This window comes from Mus pahari, chromosome 11, assembly GCF_900095145.1.
Source record: "Mus pahari chromosome 11, PAHARI_EIJ_v1.1, whole genome shotgun sequence".
NCBI lineage: Eukaryota > Metazoa > Chordata > Mammalia > Rodentia > Muridae > Mus > Mus pahari.
The window spans coordinates 53,910,028-53,933,910 of record NC_034600.1 but is presented as its reverse complement, the minus strand read 5'-3'; the positions used below and the strand labels follow the sequence as shown (position 1 = coordinate 53,933,910).

The following is a 23,883-nucleotide window of genomic DNA, read 5'->3' as shown; positions in this document are numbered from 1 at the left end:
TCAGACAACACCAAGCTGCTAGGACTGAATTCAACCAAAGACACTCAAGATCCTGTACTGCTACAATAGTCTACTAAGTGGGTCTGCAAGACTCATCGTCATAAGAATGAGAGTCTTCCACTGATCTACATTTGAGTCTGAATGTGTTCAGAGGGGGAAACACTTTTAAAGGTCTTTTTTAAAAAAATAAATGGAAGATTAACAGTATACCTTTAAGGGAGCAAAACAGAACAACAAAAACAAAATAGCAATCTTGATCTGGCCTTTATACTAAAACCTGTCCTGGAAGTTTCTGACTCGGTCTGTCTGGTGGGAAAGGCTATTGAGCCAATGAACACCGAGCCGTATTCCAAGCTTCTGATGTCTCACACACAAAGGTATGACTTTAAGAGTTCCACTCCAGTGCCATGCATGATAAAATATTAAAATGTTGTCTGAAATCACAGAGATGGCAACCATATATCTGTAGTGTGTCTTCTCATCTTTTACCTTTTCTTTTGTTGGGAGACAGTGCCTAATATATAGACTAGGTGGGCCTGGGAGCGGCTAAGGAGGAGGGTAAGCTTGAAGTCCTGAGCCTCCTGCTTGTACTGTGGAGTGGCTAGGGTTGTATCACAAGCCTGTGTGCCTGCCACTACCTAACCCCATTTGGGCAGTCCTGGGAAATGACCCCAAGGCTGGTGGTCTCCCCACTGAGTTACTTCACAGCACCATATTCTCATTTTTTAAACATTTTTGTTTTTTCATATGTGTGTGTGCATGTGCGTGTGTGTGAGATGTATTAAAGCTTTATTAGTTCTTGTTTTTATATGTACCAGTGCTTTGAATATATGCTACATGTGTGCCTGGTGCCAGTAGGTGCCAGATCCCCAGGAACCTGAGTTACAGATGGTTGTGAGCCACCTTGTGGGTGCTGGGGAGGGATCTGAGTCCTCTGGAGAGCTACAAGTGTTCTGAATCCCTGACACCCCCCCCTCCCCCCTTTCCAGCCTTCCTTTTACATTTGTCACCTCTGAAGTGACTTTACTTTGTTCCCACTGCCTCTCATTTTAGGCTCCCATTTAGACTCTCTCAGGTCCTGGTGACATCCCGGCATTCACTAAGTGTCATAAAGGGATAAAATCCTTAAAACAGAAGACACATCACATCATCCACTCCAACTGCCCCACACAGCTTTACTCATGCATCCCAAAGACCAACCTCAGATCCTAGAAATTCTCAGTTCAGGACACAAGGGCATCATGGTTGCAGGTAGCCCCCACAAGGAGGAAGTAGAAAGTTCAATGTCAAACCTAAAGGTCCTAAACACAGAATCATCTATGGACATTCTGCACAAGCTCCATGGGAAGAACAACCCAGTACCACAAGTTCTAGACTTATTTTAGGATCCAGGAGCAAGCAGTCACCTCCCTGAGTGAGGGTGCCCACATTACAGGCAGAACGCATGAAGAGTGAGCGTCCTCACCTCTTATCTTTCACTGTCCTCAAATACACTACTGAAAAACTGGATACACGATATAGTATGCAATATTTAAGCCTGGCTACTTAAGGGCTTACTTTAGTAAAACGGAAAACAAATGTGTATGAAATTATTCCTAAACAATGTTCAATTAAGAAATACTACGCATGGTAAGGGCTTCGAATCAATTCTGAGGTGAAGAATTTAAACTAAACGCCAGTTGCTAGATGTCTCAACCTTATTCTGAATCTTAGAACTGGTATAGAATTAGGTATGAAAGAAGTAAGTTCCGGACTCCTGTGCAAGTGTTCTAGAGACTGTGTAGAGTGTTTGTATTAAACAAGAAATAAGGGAGAAATAGAATCAGCTCACGGAAAAGACATTGAGGTTGGAAAGGGCCGGATCCCAGCTGAGAGGAACTATTTGACCTGATATACTTACAGCCTGCAAAGACCACCGTTCCGTACACATCGTCATCTGTGATGAAAATGATGTTTGTGCCACTGTTTTCCGAAACGGGTATGTTCAGGATATGGATCGCCACAGTTTCCCCGTACAGATGGATGAGAGGACGAAACGTATTGCCAATCTGCCCTGAAAGCACTTTCGTGGGACTCATACAACAAATGGTCATGTTTGAGCCTGCGAGCACCACTTTGTCTTGAGGGAAAACATTAGTCTCCGTATTACGAATCCCTAGAAAGCAACAAGAGGAGTCACAAACACTTCGGGCACCTTTTACACACACCTGTCTCCTTAGAACATCCTTTCTGTCTCCTGGGATGATTTTTATTTTCATTTACTTACTTACTTCTACTTGTATTTATTTTTATATGTGTGTGTGATGTGTGAACATGCTCTCGTATGTGTATGGAGACTAGAGGCTGACGCAGGGTGTCTTTCTCAATGTCTCTCCACTCTATGTTTTGAGATAGGGGCTCTCATTGAACCTGGATCTACTAATTTAGATAGACGGGACAGAAGTAGAAGCTCTGATATCTACCCACCCTCAGAGACTTAGGGTTGTCAATGTTATGATACCCAGCATTGAGGGAGGTGCTGGGGATTCAATCTTGGGGCCACAGAATTGCCTGATGGAGGGTACTTTCCCAACAGAGCACCTCGATTTTATTATCTTGAAACAAGGCATTATACTGTAATCCAGAATAGCTTGGATTTCACCATGGAACCAAGGCTGGCCTAAAGCTCGCAGTAATCCTCCTGTCCCTGCTCCATGCTGGGATTACAGGCATAAGGCACCACATTCGAGAGCTTAGAACAGTTCAACATCTACAAAACATCCTGTAGATGTTGTGAATTAACGCAGCCCCCAATACAAAGCACAACACTCGGGTTTCAAAGGAGCAAGACACAAATATGAAGTGAAACTGTAGCCTTATTTACTGAGGCAGGGACAGAGCCTGATCCCAGGCCATTGTTGAAGGTCACAGGTTAATTTTTAAGGGTTTAGATACACATGCAGAAGATGCACACAGAATCCCTCCATAATTTCAAAAGTTTCACGCTGATTCTTTTGAAACTCTCCTGTGTTCTTCAGCAAACAAGAGGGGAAGCCCTCCACACCCAACTCACAGCTGCTGCTTTAATCAGTACCCTTGCAGGTCAAGGTCACACACCCCAGCTCCACTCCTAACAGCTGGTGTTTACACGGTGAACTCTGGCCCCCTTTATCCCTCACTCTTCCCTGACATCTGGTCTCTAAGTTCACCATTCAACTGAAAGGACTCACGGGTCCCATGTTCGATCCAAGGCCCCCTTCTGATTCATCATCCAAACACCCTCCTTTCTTGGGTCCCACCACACTCAACTTTCTGGGCCACTCGTAGTCCTCAGGCTAGACCTTCCTTCAGTATTGCTGTAGACAGGAGAAGCTGTCCATGGGGAAGCTGCCATGCGTCCCAACTCCCTTTCCCGGAAGACGCATTGGCCTTCAGAATTTCAGCACTTCCAATCACACACACCTTTGTGAGTCCCAAAGGGACATCCCCAGCTACACCCATGTCTCTGGATGCCAGAATGGCCTTTCCAGCTTCACTGCCACCTCCAGCTCAGAGTATTAAAAATGAAACTGTCCTTTCCCACCCAACTGGTTCCCATAGTGTGTATCTCTGTGGACAGTCTCTCACTGCTACCCCTCAGCCAACCAGAGGAACAGACACTGTTGGGAGACACAAGCACCTGGTCCCCAAATCCGATTCTGCTGCTCCCCTTCTTCCTTCCTTCTAAACTCAGCTGTCCTGGGTTATATTTACAGTGTCTTGCTCAACTGCCCCAGAGTCTCCTTATTTATCCAGCTGCTTCCGGCCCTTCCTTATCTGATGTTGCTCCACAGACTGTCCACCTGTAATAAACATTGGGTGGTTTCTGGACTTCATTTTACTGACTCTGATGACCCGGGGCTCCTACTCACTCTGCCAGGACTTTACATCTGTTAGAGGAGTTGTACTTAATAGACACATGGTTTTCAGCCCAGCCTGCTAGAACGGGTCTCAGATTTCTTTAATCCACAGTTCTGAGGTGGCCACTTTGGAAGATAGTTCGCTGGACTCAAAAGCACTACAGGCGTATTCCAACCCTTACTCTTAACAATCTAGCCCATGTGAACCAAGGGTCTGTAGCAGTAAGCTTACAGGAGATGTTCTTCAGTGGGCTCCAGTCACTCCACTCTTTATAACCGGAGAAGTGAGGGTAGTCAACGTGCCATCTGATGCTCACCGAGTGAGTGGCACACTGCAAGGGCAGGTCTGAGGTCCAGTTCCAGTGGTGAACTGTGTCTTTACCACTCAACATTGCATTGAGTGACACCTAAAAACAAACACAAAATTATGCTTCCAAATAACCCTAATGTTCTCCAGGACAAAGGGACAGAAAGGCCTCACGAAATATGTTTGATCAGCCACTGAGTAATGCTATAATGGTAAATGGTCTGCACCACTGTACAACGGTCTGTTTCAACCAGAAAGTGAGACCGACACAATCATTACCCGACTGTGTGCCCTTGTCAACGTTTGGTCCTATGGGATTACCTTCCGTTCCCTTACAGGGGTTGATTCTCATCAAAGCAGTCAATAAAACAACTAAGAGGATACACTGCTGTAGAAATGATTTCCATACTCTCATGGAGGAAAAATTCAGGGGATTTATATCTTAAAGAAGTAAAGCCAAAGAGAGGGGGCAGACAGAAGGACAACAGAGCAAGGGCAGATGGGAAACGGGGTGGGGGGGATCAAAGAAATCAAACAAGCTTTGAGGGTGACAGATTAGGCTATGACGAGCCACTCAGGGTTCAGCAGTATAGATGACGCGGTGTCCACACAATTAAGGAACAGAGGGTCTCCTTCAAAACCCCGATAAAACTTTCCAACGTGTAAGCTGCATCTAGTTAAATTAGCAACCCTGCCCAAGGCATGCCGTGCCCTGCTCCCAACGCTGGCCTCTCACACTTCCAAAAGTAAGAGAGGAAGCTTCTACTTGTCCCCACCTTCTGGGTGGTAGCAGGCTTGTTAAGCTTCTGAGAGTTAAAGTTAGAATCTCTCAGCAATTTACTCCTCTGCCATCTATGTCTATGGAGGAGGGCCACAGAGAGATTTACACACAAAGGTAAACAGAAAAAAAAAAAAAAAAAACTAATATAATGGATTCATTTGGCCCAGAGAGAAATTAGTATTGGATTAATTAAATGAATAGAACTTAATAAGGCATAAGAAGCTCCGTAAAAAGATGAGGTTGAAGCTAATCTTTGGAATATTACTCTGTGCTAGTTCGACTACATTTGAAGAAGTTAGGAAACTGGGATAGGAATGGAGAGAGGCAGGGAGCAGCAGGGAGTCAGGGAGCCCAGGACATGGTGGGTTAGGAAAGAGGAAAGGGCTCCCATCTTCCACTGGGTAGTTAATAGAACACTGCCCGGGAACTCTAAAGGAACAGCAGTGTGGGCCAGCTGCCTGGGGAACGGAGATGGGGACAGAAGGAATGACCTGAAGGAGTTAAATGTAGTTGCAATTCTAGCCCTGGGAAGGCCAAGGCCGGAGTGCTGCATGCTACAGTGAGCCCCTGTCTCCATACACAAACGCATGCTTGTTTCCAAGGAGAGACAAGTGGGAAGGGGTGTGTGTGTGTGTGTGTGTGTGTGTGTGTGTGTGTGTGCGCGCGCGCGCGTGCACTCACACGCACACACTTTAGGGCAGCTCAGGGGCTCCCTGAGTCCACCTTCAGCTGTGTGGAACATTTCCCATGGCTGTGCAGTCTGTACCTTACATGAAACACCACTGCCTAGCAACCCTCTTGTCCCCATGTCCACATGGCCCCTGTCCAACTTCCCATACCTGCTCCTCACATCTTAGAGCAAGTGGAAAGCAAGTGGAAGTTACAGAAACCCAAGGGGCTACTTACTGAGTGGGGAGAGGGAGAGAAGTACCGTATGGAACAATGCCATTTCAGACTTCTAAACTAAAGCTTACTGGTTTTTCAATTATTGTATTATTATTATTATTATTAAAACCTGTTTCAAACATTCATTTTAGAGCCGGGCGTGTTGGTGCACGCCTTTAATCCCAGCACTTCGGAGGCAGAGGCAGGGGAATTTCTGAGTTCGAGGCCAGCCTGGTTTACAGAGTGAGTTCCAGGACAGCCAGGGCTACACAGAGAAACCCTGTCTCAAAAAAACAAAAAACAAAAAAAAAAATATTCATTTTATATACAGTAATGGACAAAGAAAAATAACAGATTGAATACAATAAACCGAAAATAAACTTTTATTTAGTTTATGTAAGAGGGTGCTTAAATGAAAGCCTGGGTATTTACTGTATCCAAGTGGGAGAATCAGGGGATAGCTCTCCCCTTAATTTCTTAAACTTTGTATTATCATTATGTGAGTGATTTTTTTTAAATTTTATTGCTAATTTTTGTGTCAGTCTTGGGGGGTGGGGGGAGCACATGCCACAGTGCACAAAGAGATCAGAGGAGAACTTTCAGAACTCCACTCTCTCCTCCCACCAGAGTTCCAGGATCAAACTCAGGCAGCCAGGCTTGTGTGGCCACCCCTTCAGGCTGTAAGTGATTTTTTTTTAAGTCACATCACTGAGCTCTTAAAGAACCCCTAAGGATACACAATCCATTTCTTCAATAAGCCCCAAACTCACGGATACCGCCTTGAAAGCTTTAAGAGCGGTGAGGTTTTGTTGTATCACAGGGAAATGTATTCTTGCTCAAACTTACGAGCGCTACCGGTTCCGTCCTCGGGTTCTGTCGGACCTTAATCTCCCAGGTGGCATTGGAGGGGTAAGGCAGAGCAGACCCTCTGTCGTTCCACTTCAATAGTAACGAGGAGGTAAAGAAGTCAGCAGACAGATCCAAGATCTCGGGAGTCTCTGGAATTAAAGCTTAAAACAGGAAAGAAAGGCGAAGACATTTAGTTAAATAATTTATTTTTCACAGTGTTCTTCAACTGATCAGTAACTTCTACACTCCATAAATAAATAATGTAATAATGTGGCATGATAATAAACCGTTGAAAAAAACCATGTCACTGGGGAAAAAAAAAAAAGGAAGAGTTGGAGGTTTTTATTTGTACAGGCAGCTCCAGGTAATTAAAGGGACAAACCTGAGAAAACTGTCAGCTGGCTGTTTCAAATACTTGACACATTTCCTACTGCAGGCAGCAGTAGGGTTCCCACAATACCAGGGTTACCTAGCTGGGGACCTGAAAGGACGCAGCCAAAGAGCTTGCTTGGGTGGTGGCGGCCTGAGCCTAAGAACACTGACAGCTGGGGAAAGAGCTTAGGTGCTCTCACAGCCACTCATGTGTCTTCCAGCAGCAGCGCAGGACACCCCCCACTTACAGAATTCAAAGAGCTGCCCCAAGCTGTGGGTGTCATTAAACAACAGAGACTGTTCGAATGAGTCTGGTACTAACTCTGAAGGCCTACAAAGGCTGGCTCAGCAGCTGGCACGCAGCTTCAGCACTGTATGCAAGACCATGGCGTTGAGAAGCAGCAAGTGTCTAAAAGTCCAAATAAGACAGAGTTCAGGGAGAAGAGAGGAGAGAACAGAGAGTGTGGTCCTTTCGGTTACTTTGCTATTGCTGTGTTAAAACTCCATGGTTCAGACAACTCAGAGAAGGAAGGGCTTGTCTGGCCTTACAGCAGTGGCTCTGACACTGAATTATAGAACATAAGGGATAAACCTTGCTTGAGAATTCAGGCATGTGTGGAAGGAAAAGCTGGAACCTGACGTAAAGTAGCAGGACAGAAGATGCTCAAGTTTGCTAATCTCCCTGCCCACAGCACAGGATCAAAGTCTCATGGGAAACAAGGTGCATGTGTGACCTTGTCAATGCCAGTGGCACAGACACAGACGTTCCTGCAGGATTCTTCCTCCAACAATAGGTATTCGAGGATAAGTTAGAGGAAATCCAAAGGTGTGCCCTTTCTTTTCTTTCTTCTATTTACTTCTTATGAAGTTCTGGGGCCACTAAATAAAGTCATGGTAAGTGAGAAACTGCAAGAGTAAGTAAATGTTCAGGGGTAGGTTAGCAGACTGTCAAGCACTGGCGGAATAAGCCATCACCACCTGTCAGTCCTGGGACCTAAAAATAAACTTGTAAAGTTTGGTTTTACTAATTATTTGCTGAACACAGCATTTTATACTGGATTTGATAGTTAGAGCTGCACATGACCTGGAATGTGTGGATTTAAAGTGAGAGCTACAGAACCAAGTCAGTTACATGTCACGGAACATGCGTACTTCACAGAGAGCACAGAGCATGCGTGCTTCGCAGAAAACCCTGATCTGGAAACTGCATGCGAAAGCACGGATAAGCGAGAAGCACAAAGTGGACGTGGTGCCAGGAGAAGGTTGGTCCAGGCGCCAGCACAACCAGGACAGAGCTAGCAGCATCCAAGGCTGTGATTCATGACATCAAAACACAGTGACTTAAACATGATGCCATAGGCATCCTGCAGCAATGCTAACCCATTAGGGATGCTTCCCTCCTACAGCTAACACTGGGGGGCTTTTGATAAGCCATATAGAGACCTACTCTAAAATAGATACACATATGAATGGAATTTAAATGAATGGAGTCACCATATAATGAGCAAGACAATGTCCCAACAGGACATAGCGTGCCAACAAGTAACACCTCCAAATGCCAGAAAATGGGTTGTATCTTATTTGAGTCATTGGCCAAAGGAGTCCCACATCACCGCCACCACCACCCACAAATATCACAGATGATTGCCAATTCTACTGGTTATTCTCCATGACTTAATGGTAAAGCCCTATTTGCTGAAGACACAACTTCCTTATACCATTGAACATGGAAAATTTGAGCTGTACTCAACTAGAACCTTCGTCCCTACTGACTAGCATTTATGGTACTGCAGGATACGTTTGCCCACTACTGGGGGGGAAAAGTAATCGTACATTTCCAAATACAAGTCCTGTGATTTACCAATAACCTACCTGCACAATAGACTGGTGCAACAGTGGCATGAATATAACCGAGTATATTCTGATTGGATTTTTAAGGCCTACCCAATGAGATGGAACCCATATGTGATATCCTAGAGTAGCCAGGAGCCCGAGACTAGTAGGTCATGGGCCCTAGGGAAAGCCAACCACTACTATTCTACTAAAGGCTCATAGCAAGGCTCATAAGACGACTCCTAACGATACACTGCTATACCCATAGATCAGAGCCCTGCTTGATGCTGATCGGAGAAATTTATTCTTGTGGTATAGACAGTAATCACAGAGACCCACAACTGGACAATGTTCAGAGAGTGAGACAGTTTAGCGCACTCAGTTGTAAATGCGCTGTCTGCATCAAACCCCTCCCCATGAGGATTTAAGTAAAAGAAGAGGTGGGAAGATGGTAAGAACCCAGGGTGGTGGCCTGACTTGAAGGGCAGGAAGGAACACGGTCCTCCAGACACAAACTGACTGAGGTGAACGCAGAGGCTGTGGCAGCACGAACAGGACCTGCACAGGTTCAAACCAGACAAAATCCCAGCCCTGAGAAGGGGAAGTGGACACAAAGTCCCACCCTAAACTCCAAGGCACGAAGTTATTTGCAATTGATGCTTGATAAGAAAAGGGAAATGGGTGTCCTCCAGTGGAGTGTCACCAGGCAAATCAACCAAACTCCAGGGCAGGCCCCAAGCATTCAAGCAGCCATCCAAAACAAAAAAGACTCCAAGGTTTTGTGTGTGCTTTTGTTCTGGTTTGTTTGGTTTTTTTGTCTTGATTTTCTTTTTCTTTATTTTTTCCAGATTGTTTGATTGATAGTTCACATGAATTTGACTAAGTAGGGAAGTGGGGATCTGGGAGGATTTAGGGGACAGAAAAGATGTGATCAAAATATATTGTGTGATTTCCATCATTGTATGTATTTTTAAATGAAACATGTAGTATAGATAGATAGATAGATAGATAGATATATAGATAGATAGATAGATAGATAGATAGATATAAAAAAGAACAAAGAAAGGAAGAAAGGGAGAGGGGGGAGGGAGGGAAGAAAGGAGGGAGGGAGGAAGGAAGGAAGGAAGATAGATGTTCTCTTCTCTAAGAAATCCACATTAATTTATTCTTTAGCAGATGGGTCACTGTCCCTATTTCTACTGACAATGAAGGCCATGATTACAAACGAAAGGATTTACAAGGCAACCTCCCCCTCCCAAAAAAATTAAAAATAAAAAAAGGGGGAGGAGACAAAACTCCACTTTTCTTTCCCTTCTCTTCAAAGCAAGCTGCCCAGAGGGCCCGTGAACTGCTGTCTTTTGGACTAAAACAGGCATCAAGGGGCTGATTTAAACCTACCCTTTAGAAACTCAGAACTTTCCAGACAGAAAGGAATTTACAGACAAAACGGCCCAGCCAGCACAGCACCCCCCCCCATGCCCACATGTAGGCAGGGCAGAGGGCAACGTGTGGGATCTGTTCCCTCCTTCCACCTATGTGTGAGCTCTGGTGACTGAGCTCCAATTGTCCGGGAGGCACGGAGAGCGCCTTACCTCCCTCAGCCGGCAATCGGGAAAGACTGTGACCGACGCAGATCTAACTATTCCAGCGCACACCCTCCACAAAAGTAGACGAATCAGAGTTGGCTGTATCTTCTTCCCCCATCTAAAAAAAATCAGTTACCTTACCCGGCTCACCCTGTTGTTATGCCACCAACCCGTCAGTGGTGAAAAGCTCACAGACCTCTTTGCTGCCCTGAGAGAAACCTGTGAAATTCAAGTTCTCTGCCTGTCTGCCTGAGCCGCCTCTGCCCTTCCTCTGTACTGGCGGCCGGGGTCCTAGGTGCCCGTGCAGAAAGCCTTGGCAACTGCCTGTGCATAGTACAGAACACAAGGTCCCTGCCCCTTCCCTCCTTCCCTCACAGAACACACTTCCTGTAACGCAGACGCATGGTAAGCACCAAACTACACAATGGACGGACTGTGACCTCAACTGAGGGGACTTGCCATGAAGGACGAGGCGCAAGTGTGAGTGGACGGTGGGACAGGGTCACCTCTGGGGTGGTCAGTGTCTACACTCCTAGAACAAAGTATACCAGAGGCATGCTGGGACATGCGCAGGCATCAAGGCTACGGCAGCCGGGATAGGACAGAGAGAGGGAAGGACCTCCATTTCCTCTACTCTGACTGGAGGATACACTGGCTCCTTTCCTCAGCAAGGACGACCCAGCACCACAGTATCAACAGAGATTTTGTTCATTTAAGATTAATTTCCAACTGGTGTAGTGACTGACACACATCTCTGAGCCCAATCCTGGGGCCTGAGGCTGAAAAATCACAAGTTCAAGGCCAGCCTGAGGCTACATGACAAGAGTGAAAAGCAAATGCCTATGATGATGAGTGAAAAGCAAATGATAACAAATAGACCGGAATTTTCTTTTAAGTACTTACAGACATCTTTTTCATTCAATATGAATTTACTCTGAAAGCCATTTAGATAATTTATTGTGACTTCGTGATCACCAGGTGAAAGAGCTGGAATTTGAACATTTGTTGTCTCTAATCGGTGACAAGAATGGAACCTGTAATGAAAGACAGGGAACTTTAAATAGCAGATAAAAATAGTGCCCCGCTTATAAAAGCCTGATTAACGTTAGACGCACTAGAAAGTGCCCTATGCTTTTATGCGATGTTGGGTTGCATGTACTATATGCTACGACAAAACAAAGAGGAGTTAATGGCAATGTGAGGAAGAGTGACCCGCCTGCCAGAAGCAAGCAGGAGTGGCTCTAAGGAGCCTCGAGGTTTGCGCGCTGTTCAAATCCCACCTGAACCTTCCCAGAGCTCTGCTCCACACACACCATTCCCGTCAACACAGGGCATGAAGGGATCACAGCCTAGTGCCTTGTAGTGGAAGCAGGACCCAGCAGAGGCCACGGCATCAGTGGTCACTGTGCACACACCCTCTCTTCTTACCCACCGGGCTCACAGTGAACTTGAACAAGACCCCATCCCACTGATCCCCTGAGTCTCACGGGCTCACAGTGAACTTGAACAAGACCCCATCCCACTGGTCCCCTGAGTCTCAAGGATACCCATTGCTTTCTCTCCCGGGTTTCATGGCCCTTTGTATCTCTATGGGACATATTCACACTCTTGTTTTTACCAGTAAGAACTTTCCAGGCCTCCTGCACCCCCTGAGCACAACCCCTCTCTCTTCATTCGCTTAGGACTTTGGACTTGATCCTCTAGGCTCGCTTCTTTAACCTTATTAAACAGAGACCATTAGAATTCTCCAAATCACACCATTTTCATCAGTTTATCCTGGGTACAAAGTCTCGCTCTCTTTCTACAAAGTTACGCATGTGCCTTCTGACATATTCCATGGTTTCTTTTCCTTTGTAAGTCCCCTTTACTTCAGCCATCAAGTCACCCACAGAACTGCTGCTATCTGTTGTGAGCCCCTGGTGAGCAGGACCTAAGTTTCTCCGGTGCGTGTCACAGTCAGCATTCAAACCATTTACCCAAAGTTCCAGGATCTCTTCCCTTGGACTCAAGGTAAAACTGTCCTCTGTCCCCCTGAAAACAAGGAATGGCCATGTGACATTATGTGGCCAGAAAAATCTGAAGCCAAGTCAGTTACCCACTTGATGGAGAAAGTTCTAAAAGCCAACGCAGGCAGTTCCTGGATGTCAACTTGACTATATCTGGAATGAACTACAATCCAGAATTGGAAGGCTCACCAGTGACCCTAATCTGGAGGCTGAGAGATAGGAGTTTCTGACCTGGATCTTGGTGTGGAGATCTTGAGACACAGTGGCTATGGATTCCAGAAGATTAAGACAGGGAGATCTCTGACTTCAAGGTCATCTGGGATTAAAGGCGTGGTAGCACACACCTTTAATCTGGGCTACACCTTCTGCTGGAGACCATATAAGGACATTGGAAGAAGGGAGTCTAGCTCTCCCTCCTTCACCTGCTTGCCGTGTGGGACTCAGCAAGCCAGGGGAAGCAAAAGCCAGGGGAAGCAAGCCAGAAAAGAACATCCCTCCATGGCCTCTGCATCAGCTCCTGCTTTCTGATCTGCTTGAGTTCCAGTCCTGACTTCCTTTGGTGATGAACAACAGCAGTATGGAAGTGTAAGCCGAATAAACCCTTTCCTCCCCAACTTGCTTCTTGGTCAAGATGTTTGTGCAGGAATAGAAACCCTGACTAAGACACAGGCTATGTCCTTTTTTGTGCCCTACCAAGGACCTGATAATAATAAGAGGCTCAAGGTAGAAGTCCCAGCGGACACCAGAACATAGCCAGCCCTTCATTTTCATGAACAAAGTATAAAGGATTGAAGGCTGTTTCTGCAACAGACCCTAACCTGTCATGACGGACAAGCCATCCTGGTGTCTGCAGTAGTGCTTGGTAAATATACAAAGAAAGGGAATATCTGGCTCTGTTTAAACATGTTGTGTCCTTTTGTATTGGGACCACTGGTTTGTAAACTGGGAATTGGAGTTAAGCTTGCTAAACCTGTGGGGCTTTGCTAAGTAATTCACTGTCCGGCTGGGATTTGGGAAAAGTGAAGGACGCAGTGTAGGCCTCCACTCTACGAAACTATATGTCAAGCCCACTCAAGACTACGTGAGCTTCCCCTACCACCCAAGGCCCACTGACCCTCCTACTTAATAACGAGGACTCAGTGCCTGCTGAGCTTTGTCACCCGCCTAGAAGAACTTATCTCCAAGGCTCTAGAGGAGCCAGACTTAGCCATCTGACTAGGTCTGGCCAGTGTAGGTGTTTCATGGGACTTCTTATGAGTCTTTTAAATAGAAAATCGTCCTTTCTTTTCCTGCTTGCGTCTTCAAATGCAGACCTAAGAGCTGTTCCTCTAGTATCGTGAGATTCCTAAACCATCAGATTCCAGACAAGAGATGGCAAAGAAACCTGACGACAAGGACAGGCTCATTGACAACTGCGCCAGCCCTGGACTGCCCACAGCTGGACCACTTCGCTGAGAGTCGTCGACACCTGTGTGTGGAGCTGGTATTGCTGGCGTTGGTGTGTTCTATTAGACACAGACTTCAGCCTGATACAGGCAGACAATGGCTTGGAGTAGACTAGACCCCCCCCCCTCCCCACAGCAGACCAGTACCTGGTGAGTGGTACCCCATCCTCACACTGCACACAGCAAAGCAAAAACACTTTTGGCTAGAAGACCAAGTCTGGACTCACATTATGGCTTGGAATTTTTAAGAGAAAGAAGATTAAATGCAAATGTCCTTTAAAAGTCTACGAACAAAACTGTCGCACTCAAAAATAACCGGGGAAGAAGCTCCGGGTTACAGTTTTGGATGCATCCCAGGATGCCCTTACCTGTCTTTAATGCAAATGTCTTTAACAGTTCCTGGGCTGACACCGAGGGGAGCTGGCCACGTGCAGTCCCACACTCGCATGTTGTTGGTTGTGCATTTCAAATCTTGTACCCCTAAAGAAGGAAAAGCAACGTGTACATACACGATACAGAGCATGCGTGTGACTCTCGGGCTCGCTGAGGGGCAGTGTCTCAGTGGGGAGACAAGTCCCGGGCCCCCGAGGGCCACTCCCTAGGAAGAAGGGCCTCGGGCATCAGATACTACTTCATGGGTGCTTTGCTAACTTTTTGAGGGTTTTTAAAAAATATTTTTCCAAATATCTTAAGATTATAATACAGCCATATCACTTTCCATTTCTGCCCTTTAAATTCCCATGTATACTCCCTTGCTCTCTTTCAAATTCACGGCCTTTCTCTCTTCAATTGTTGTTAATTGTTGGTATATATACATGTGTGTATATGTCTACATATGTATACACCTGTATGTGTATGTGTATATATATGTACATGTATACATATGTATTCTTGAATACTTAAAATATAACCTGTGTAGTTCACATACTATTACTTTTATGTAGTTTTCAGGACTGACCATTTGCTCCTGGCTAACCGACTGGTAGGCTCATCCCTGGGAGTAACTATTTCTCCCACTCTCTCCTATCTTGGCAGTAACCAGCAGCTTTCTAGTCTTCAGACCCACTCAACAAGAGAGAGAGAAGTCATACCTGCCACTGGAAATCTAACCAACTACCTGCGGCTACTGAAGTCATGGCTACTACAGGGGAATCTACAACCACCACTTCACTAAGCCACCACAACCCCTAAGTGCACTCTAACTACCTGTCCTTATGCCCACAGGTAAGTGTTGTCCTCATTCCTCATCAAGGAACCTTCTCCTTCTGACAGTGACCGTTGCATAAAATTGCAACTAATCCAAGTGAAGAACTCTGAAGACCAGAGCCATTATATATGTCTACAATGTAATTCCTGTCTACACACAACCTAGGCTCAGGGGATCACTGGGAAAAGAAAGTGGGAAGACTGTAAAAGCCAGAGGAACAGAACAGGGAATGTGCTGTGGGGTGGTGTCTCCTAGAAATGTCAGAGCCCATAGCCAGGAGGTCTCACCCACATGGCTGCCTAGGCAATACCTGAACAAGGAAGATACCAATAGATTTCTTAGCATGGGGGAACGCTCAGTAGGCCTCACACCTAGACAAAGAACTGCAATCAACTAAGAAGTGTGTGTGGGGGGGGAGGGGGAATGAGACTATGTTCTCTTTTTGAAATTAAAAAGCCAACTATAATGGGGTAGTGGAATAATGCCCATGAGGTTACACTATAAGCAAACACTTCTAAGGAAAAAGATTATTCCAGAAAACCTCGAGGTCTATTACATACCTACAAACCCACCTGGCTAGGCTGCTGCACTCCTTACACCAGACTGCAGCTCCAAAGGAACCTACAACCAACCTCTTCATTACTGTAAAGCCCATGACATTCAAACGCTGTGAACTCACACTGACCTACAGAAAATAATCTTGTATGTGTGGCTTAAACAATGGGGGAAGAAACCACTCAGGAGATCACAGTCCTAAGAGTCTTTCGCCACACTGTGCTGTGACAGCTGCATTATGGAATGCGCGAGCGTAAGAACGACACAATGAAAAGTCACCCTGGAATAAGGAGGAAAAAGGAAGAGAGCATAGAGGATGGGAAAGGGTAAGGGAGGAGAGAGGGGGAGGGGAGCAGAGGAGAGGGGGAGGGAGAGTCGGAATGAGGGACAAGAGAAAGGGAAGAGGAGGAAGAGGAGGAAGGAGAAAACTAGAACTCATCTTAAGCTCTGTAATGTCTATAAAAAGCTAACCCTAACCCCGACCCCAAATAGGAAAAGCTTATTATTATTCATGATTCACACATTAATTACAGACATGATATTCACAGTTGCCATAAATTGTAAGTTCATATAAGACAAAAAAAAAATCAGAAATGCCTTAGAAATGCTCACATTAGAAACCAGCGGTTAATCACAATCAAGTTATTTACTCAATAATCTTGGGGGCAGGGAGCGGTCTGCTTAATTGTGTAAATACCGTGAAGACAAGGCCAATGGGCAGCGGGATGTCATCCCTCTCAGACATAAGCCAGGCCGTATCTGCAGAAACATTCTTCAAGTTTCAAGACAAGACACAAGGGACACAGGAAAGGATTTTCGATTCCACTTAGAAAACATTCTTAAAACACATTTGAGACAGACCACAGCATGGTTGGCTGGGCAGGGCGGGGCGGAAAGAGCTGGCGACAGGGACACAGTGGGCATTTTCTGTGTTCTGGAACAGAGCCAGATCTTGATGGTGCCTGTGGTTAGCAAATGTGCATTGTCAAAACTCAGAAAACTGTATCCTTAAGGAATGGACAGCACTGAATGAGAATTATGTTTTATTATTTGTATAGGGTAAAGGAATATTTTGATTGCCCTTTAATGAAGGGGCTTTTAAAAAGAAACTAGAAATACACAGGAAAAGGGGAATGCAGAGAAATGGACTTTAAGCAGTACCCTGAAGAAGTCAGCAGGGAAACAGGACGACTCTACAGTCGGATGCAGACCAGCTTGCCGTGTGCTGTGAGACTCACGTACCTTTCTTCAGACCGTTTGCATACATTGTCAGATGCAGAAGGGTCAGAGCTGACAGGAGCTGTGGCAGGTTTGGAGTCATCCTCGATCTTTTATTGTCTACCACCCAAGATGGCTGTCTCCTCTGTGAGTAAGCTGCCATTGTCCTTGCTATCCAGTCAGCCCTAGGGTGAGAGAAGAGGAACACAGATGTTGCTCAAATGGCCCAGAAGACACGCTTCACTTGGGGTGCACAACACCAGAGGCAGTCGTGGCACGACACACACAGAGACATGCTTCACACTGCTGAGTGGAGAAGCCTAACTCTGCTCCTCTGGCTCTCAGACATTCAAAGCTGGAAGAGATGCTGCTTCTGGGTGGTCGCCACAGTCAACAGTCCAACATCGGACTTCCCATTTGAGATGATACCTGCACACATGTGCATCCACTATACCCCAATACTGCTCACAGAGGAAGAGCCAATCAATGTACCGGCGGATCTTAACATAGATTGAGACTGAAGCCTAGATCTCTTGCTTAGTGTGTGGTCCCAAGTATACTTCACGGGACCCCGGCCAGTCTGTAACGAGGCACTCCTCTGCAAAGCTCAAGTATTATCCTACTTAGTATTATCCTACTAAGTTCATCATGAAAAACAAGTGATTAAACACATGCGGAGCAGTCAAAATGTGCAAGCCTTGTGCACATTTCATCAGGGCTATATGTTTAGAGGACTGTGTGAGAGGCGGGGGCGGAGGAATCAAGAGTGACTAAATGGATTTAGTGGCTGAACAATGGATGCAAACTACCCCTGAGTGCATGAAGAAGCAGGCAACAGATGGGAATTGCAAAGGAAAGGATTCGAAGATCTGTTTCCAGCCAAGTGTTAGTGTGATTACACTCCACACCACAAAGAGAGGCCTCCTTGTACAGAGCCCAAAACCTTGTCCAGGGAGAACCAAGGGGCTCACACAGACACAGGTGGTACTGAACTCAGAGCCCCTAGAATAACGACATTCCTTCCATGGCCCCACAGCCACTCTCATAGCTAACAAAGCCTTCCGGTGCACTGATATCTTTGTCAGACCTAACAGTGCTTAGCTTTACACTGCACAGAGAACCAAGGACCACAAAATATACGAAGGATGTCTAAATTGTGAGGGAGACTTGGCATAAATAAGAAAATGAAAATTACTCCCAGAACAAGACCAACTTGGAAAAGAGCAAATTCTGAAGATTACATATTTCTTTGGAGCTGAACAGTATTCTATTACACACACACACATACACACACACATACACACACACTCGCACATACACACCAAATTTTCCTTATTAATTCATCTGTTGATGGACAACTAGGGTGATTATCATTTTTTGCTACCGTGAATAAGGCAGCAGCGTGATGTTACAAATATTTCTACAGTAGGGTATGGAGAACTACATAGGTGTTCACTGAGATGTATAATCTCACTTAGGGCTGCTTAGCTTCAGTGTGTGATGTCGTTTGTGTGCATGGATTTTTTTTATTAGAAAGTTAATAGAAGAAAGAGAAAAGCCCAAAACTTCACAAAGTTTCCTATAAGCAAAGGGGACAGCCGTTAAGAACAAGATGGACGTGCCATGAATGGAAAACTGGTATCAAAAACAGCTCTACAAAGCGAAATCTACTGTTACATTTAAAAGATTGAGTGTGTGTGTGTGTGTGTGTGTGTGTGTATGTGTGTGTGCGCACATATGTGTTCACGTGTGTGCACAAGTGCAAGCATGTGTATTGCATGTTTCCACATATCTTCACATGCATATGGCTACCTGAGGATTCCAGAAGAGGAAGCCAGAACTCCAGGAGTTACAGTTGCACAGTCTTAAGCTGCATCACAGTGGGTGCTGGGATGGGAACTCAAGATTCTCTACAAGAGCAGTAGACACTTAACCACCGAGTGATTCCCCCACCTCCCTTTAAAAATGTGAAATACTGACTAACCATGAAACAAAAATAGGAAGTGGATGAGAGACGGAGACTTGATGATAAAAAGAGATCCAACACCTCAGTAGCTAAAGCCCAAGGAAGAATACACTTGTCGCCGACAGAACAAAGAACACTCTCTTCTTGACTATTGTTACCATGAAAGCACAAAAATGAACCTCAGATACCTTATGTCATTAGAACCCACAAGCACGCACTTCTGGGGTGTTCGGTTATGTTCTAGATGAGTGGACAAGTTCTCGTCAACTCAAATGTCACTGAGCACACTAATTAGCATGGAAATGTATTCCTGGAATGTCCACGGTGCCTGTTGCTGAGATTGCAGAATTACCCAGCTGTGCAGAATGGCTCCAATAATCACAAACTATACCTACCCACCAACTGGCTTAACATAAGTTGAGAGAATGCCTCACTAGCGGCTTAAAGTTATTCTAGAAGGGAAACTCGGGTTCTGTTGCAATGCCAGGAAGCAGGGATGAGAGGGACTGGGAGGAGGTGGCCAAGGAAGGGCTCAGGACCAGGTGCTGCCAGACAGGGACTCTAATCTTGGCTCCATTACTAATTAGCAGTGTGACTGAGGGCAAATCACTTAATCCCTCTGGCTTCAGCCTCCACCAGTGTAGCCCAGAGGCAAGTTCTGTTTACTGGCCCCAGCAGACTCTGAATTCAAGGCCCCATTCCTGACAGCAGGAACAGGCAGTGCAGAAGGTTGGGTAGCTAGCTGGCTGTTACAGCCCCAGCACAGGCAGAGCACTGTGCATTAGGATTAGGGGATTCAGCAGAAAGAAACCAACATGGTGTCAGAAAGCCCTGCTCAACTTGAGATGGGCAGGCTAACACCAAAGACAGTGCTTTGTTGTAATGCTGACTTAGAACACCGGGATCAAGTCACTTGGGCAAGCATCACTAATAGCATACTAACAGCATACTCAACTTCTCTTCCAACCTGAACTTTCAATGAGCCCATTCCAGGATCAGGACGACAACATGGCTAGAACCTTCCAATGCACTTCCTGGATAAGAATGAAACATCTCCCTCCTTACTTCTGGCAGAACCCACCCCTATTAGGATTTATCCTGTGACCTGTGTTCTGACATCCCTCCGTCCCTCTGCCCCGCTGCTATCTCTTGTAGCAGCCACAGAGCTACTACAAATATCTGGTGGCCAAAGCAAATAGCATATGGCAGGTAGGAACCACGGTTCCCAGCAAGTTAAAGGAGGGGGCCGGCGGTTATGTTTTGCTAAAGACATTAGACTCTTCAAGATTACACAGGAATCAGGGATTTCTTATGGAATATGCAGATTTCTGAACACAGGCAACTGATTTCTTTTTTTTTTTAAGTATTCCAGACTCCAAGCAAACAACACCTTCAGACTAGATACCTTGCAGGATTATTTCCTATGTTTAATTATCTTAACAGATTTTAAGATGTTCTTAAACTCTTCTGTTGAAGACCATTTATTATAAAAAATTGACTTATCCAACTGTTACATGGAAAGAAGAAAGTCCAGCGTTGTCCTTAATGTATATTCTGACAAGTTCAGGTATCTTAAAGCCCAGGGCAGGGCTAGATGGAGCCTGGCCCCACGTGGCAGGGCACTTGTCTGTCTACAATGTGACTGGAAGCCTTGAATACCTTCCGGGGAAATGGTACATCTGCGCATACAATCTGCCTTGCTTTGTACTCAGCACCGCAGATTCTGGGTCCAGGTCCAGGAGGTTTTGGACTCTCTGCTGAGGCTAACCCGAAAATGAGCTGGGAAAAGAAGCTACGGCCCTGATAGACTTTGTTTAGTCCGTTTCTGGCTTTCCTATTTTTATTTGGGAGGGGGTTGGGGAGAGAGGAAGCTGGATGGAGGAGGCCCTGATGGGATCTGAGTGTTCCCGTACCTTGCTGGCATCAGGTGAGCCTTGGGCACGCAGGCCCTTACCCCTGGTGCTATGGGAAGCATCTGAACACCTGCTCTGCCCCAGCCAGGGAGCCTGCTGCTCAGAGCACCTTCGAGCCCCACCTCAGTAAGATACCCCTTCATTCACAGTGTGATTCACAGGAGAAACTACACTAAGCTAGAAACTTGGGAGAGAGAGCACAGCGCTCCTAACCCATTGGAAAGCAGAGGAGAAGCGCAAGCTGGTCACAGAGATCACAAGGCACCGAAGCAACGGGAGGTTACCATCCTGTTCCGGGGTTCTCTGTCCAGAGGCATGACTCTAGGGAACTCACCAAGTGCTTCTGTACACATACCCCAGCCTGCACCCCAGGGACCTGACAGTACCATCTCCAGAGCTGGGGTGACGCTGCAGAGGAGACACCTGCACGGGTTCTCACTAATAGTCTTTAGTGGGCAATGCACACTGAACAACTTCTTTTTTGTTTTTGTTTTTGTTTTTGTTTTTGTTTTTCGAGGCAGGGTTTCTCTGTGTAGTCCTGGCTGTCCTCGAACTCAGAAATCCGCCTGCCTCTGCCTCCTGAGTGCTGGGATTAAAGGCGTGCGCCACCATGCCCGACTCACACTGAACTTCTTAAAACCGGAAAATTAGAAGGAACACTTTTCTAAACATTAAGTAATTGTTTTCAGACTTGAAGACACTGAACGATCGACTGAGAAGATAAAGGGCATTCAGTTATCCAGACCTGTAGAACTGCAAAAGGTACATCCCTCGTTGTTTGTTCTTTGGAGAATTCTGAGGAACAAGGCTTATGAAAACGAGGAGAGAATGGAAGGGAGAATGCAAGGCAAGAAATTGAGGAGGAGGAAGAGGAGGAGAGGGAGGAGGAGGGGGAGGAGGGGGAGGAGAAGGAAGAGGAGGAGAGGGAAGAGGAGGGGGAGGAGGACGACGACGACGATGAGGGAGAGGAGGAGGAGGGAGAGGAGGAGGAGAAGAACTCAAAACTGCACCCCATGATCCATGCAAGCAGGGATCTCCTTCCAGGCTGCAAAAGAAGGGGAACTCCAAGCCACTGTGCCTCTCCATTAACGTCTGCCTGTTCCTTTGTAGGCGGATTCCCTCTGCATCCATTTCTGTAGCCTCCTCAGGCCTTTGTACTAAAAATCTGGCAGGAGAAATGATGTGCTCATTGTCACTGTGGAGTCTCCACAGAAAGGGATGCAGTGATGCTTGCACGGTCGCATCTCTGCCAGAGCGGTGCAATGTCTGGGCCGATATGCATCATGACAGGTCCATGCCCTGCTCTTATCATTAGGCCGTATCATACCCCAAGTGTTGCCTGCACATGGAACAGAAGTTTGAGGGGTGGTTCCTATGCATGCGCGGAGGCACCCCAGGTACCAAAGCAAACTGCCGGGGCTATTACGGGGCTTGCGGACTTTCTGGAGAAGCAGTGTGTACCCAATGCTTCCGAAAGCCTTGGCCCAGTGCTACTCAGCTTCCATATTTGGTTGTGTCAGATGTCCTTCAGTGACACTGGCACTCTGGTGACTGATGGAATAAACCACAAGGATCATCCCCAAAGATCTGCGTGCCCATGGAAAAGAGGGTGGTGTGAGATCTGTTTCCAAAGTCTGGGAAACCGTGTGGTGCCCAGTAGGTTCACATGCCACCTCAGTCATCGTGGCCTGTCATTATTTTTCCTTCTGAGGTAACACGAGTGGACTTCTCCAATCAGTTTTGACCATCTAGGTCATACATAGCTATTAACTTGGTTTGACTTGGCAATTTCAGATTGTTAGGTTAGTCTTTTGACTAGGACACTGTGAAAACATTAATAAAATACTCTGGGCATGAGAGTGCTTAAGGAGTCCACTGTATCAGACTTTAATCAGCATTCTGCAGGTGGGACAATTTAACCTTTGTTATTTTAAAAGCACCAATTACCGTGAATGAATACTGTATGATATTCAGTCTCCCAAAGAATGAATGTGTTGGTCTACAATTTAAAAAGATTATTTTTGTTTATTTTTTGTCTCAATTTATCTCAATTTTCAAGGAACTGTTTTCAGCACATACGTCATCAAGATTCTTGTTTTCTCAAGATCTTTCATGTCAGGTTGGCTAATTTTCATTCTGTTGAGGCCTTTTTTTGTTCATTCAAAAGTCTGTTCATTATACATTCCAGAATATCAAAATAAGAATGTTCTCAAAAGCACTTTAAAGATTCCCAGTGGTCTCTACATGCAGTGGGTTTCCTGTGGTGAACAAGGTGCTTCTGCATGGCTGACTATGGGCCTCCTTCAGACCACAGTAGCTCCCTAAACAGGACACACCCCAATTGGTCTCAGTGCCTCCCCAAACCTAGTTCCTATGGGCTGTTCCTTACAGTGTCTCCCATTTACTGTCTCCAATACTTCCCACCTGTCAGGGCTGGAAGCGCCACACTCCCTGCCCTCAAACTTCAGCCAGGCTGTATGAGTAACTGGCATGCAAGTATCTCAATGAATATTACTGTATCTGTTATGAAATCTAATATGGTGAGGGGGGTACCTTTGGTGGGCCCATGCCAGGTGTACCCCTCTGAGAAATCACCCTATGCAACAGATCTGGTGTAAAGGGGATTTATTGGGAGAAGGGAGGGGAATAAAGACCTGGGGAAGGGACAGAGGCGGACAGATTGGGAGCAGAGCCATGAGAACTGACAGAGCGGGCAGAGGAGGAGAGAGAGGAGCCATTCGTGGAGAAGAGAGAGAGCGAGCTGGGATGGTGGGAGGTCTGCAGCACATCCGGCAGCAGGCACTGGCATAAGCAACTGCTAGGTCCCTGGGAGCGGGCCAGTGGAACTGTCCGTACACCAACACTATCACTACCAAACAAATGAGCTTGCACTGATTACGAGAGCAAAACATTCTATGATTAAATTACCTGGCTAGGGAGATGGCTCAGTAGGTAAAGTGTGTGTCATGCAAGTGTGAGGCCCTGAGTTCAATTCCTACCACCCATGCTAACCGGCTGGGCATGGTGAGGCCTTCTTACATTCAGTGCCAGACAGGCAGATACACTAGGACTCCTGGGCATC

General features: G+C 46.1%; 1 protein-coding gene across 6 annotated transcripts in view; it reads right to left on the bottom strand.

The window, feature by feature from the left end:
• Positions 1–23,883, bottom strand: part of Lifr (LIF receptor subunit alpha) — a 104,153-nt gene that overhangs the window by 18,424 nt on the left and 61,846 nt on the right. For all 6 annotated transcript variants that reach the window (XM_029543882.1, XM_021208506.2, XM_029543884.1 and 3 more), the window contains exons 2-7: positions 16,947–17,107; positions 14,311–14,422; positions 11,395–11,525; positions 6,698–6,861; positions 4,111–4,285; positions 1,901–2,155 (exon numbers count right to left, since the gene is read on the bottom strand). In XM_029543882.1, the coding sequence (XP_029399742.1) occupies positions 1,901–2,155; positions 4,111–4,285; positions 6,698–6,861; positions 11,395–11,525; positions 14,311–14,422; positions 16,947–17,085 (976 nt within the window). In that variant the 5' untranslated portion in view covers positions 17,086–17,107. The remainder of the gene's footprint in view (positions 1–1,900; positions 2,156–4,110; positions 4,286–6,697; positions 6,862–11,394; positions 11,526–14,310; positions 14,423–16,946; positions 17,108–23,883) is intronic.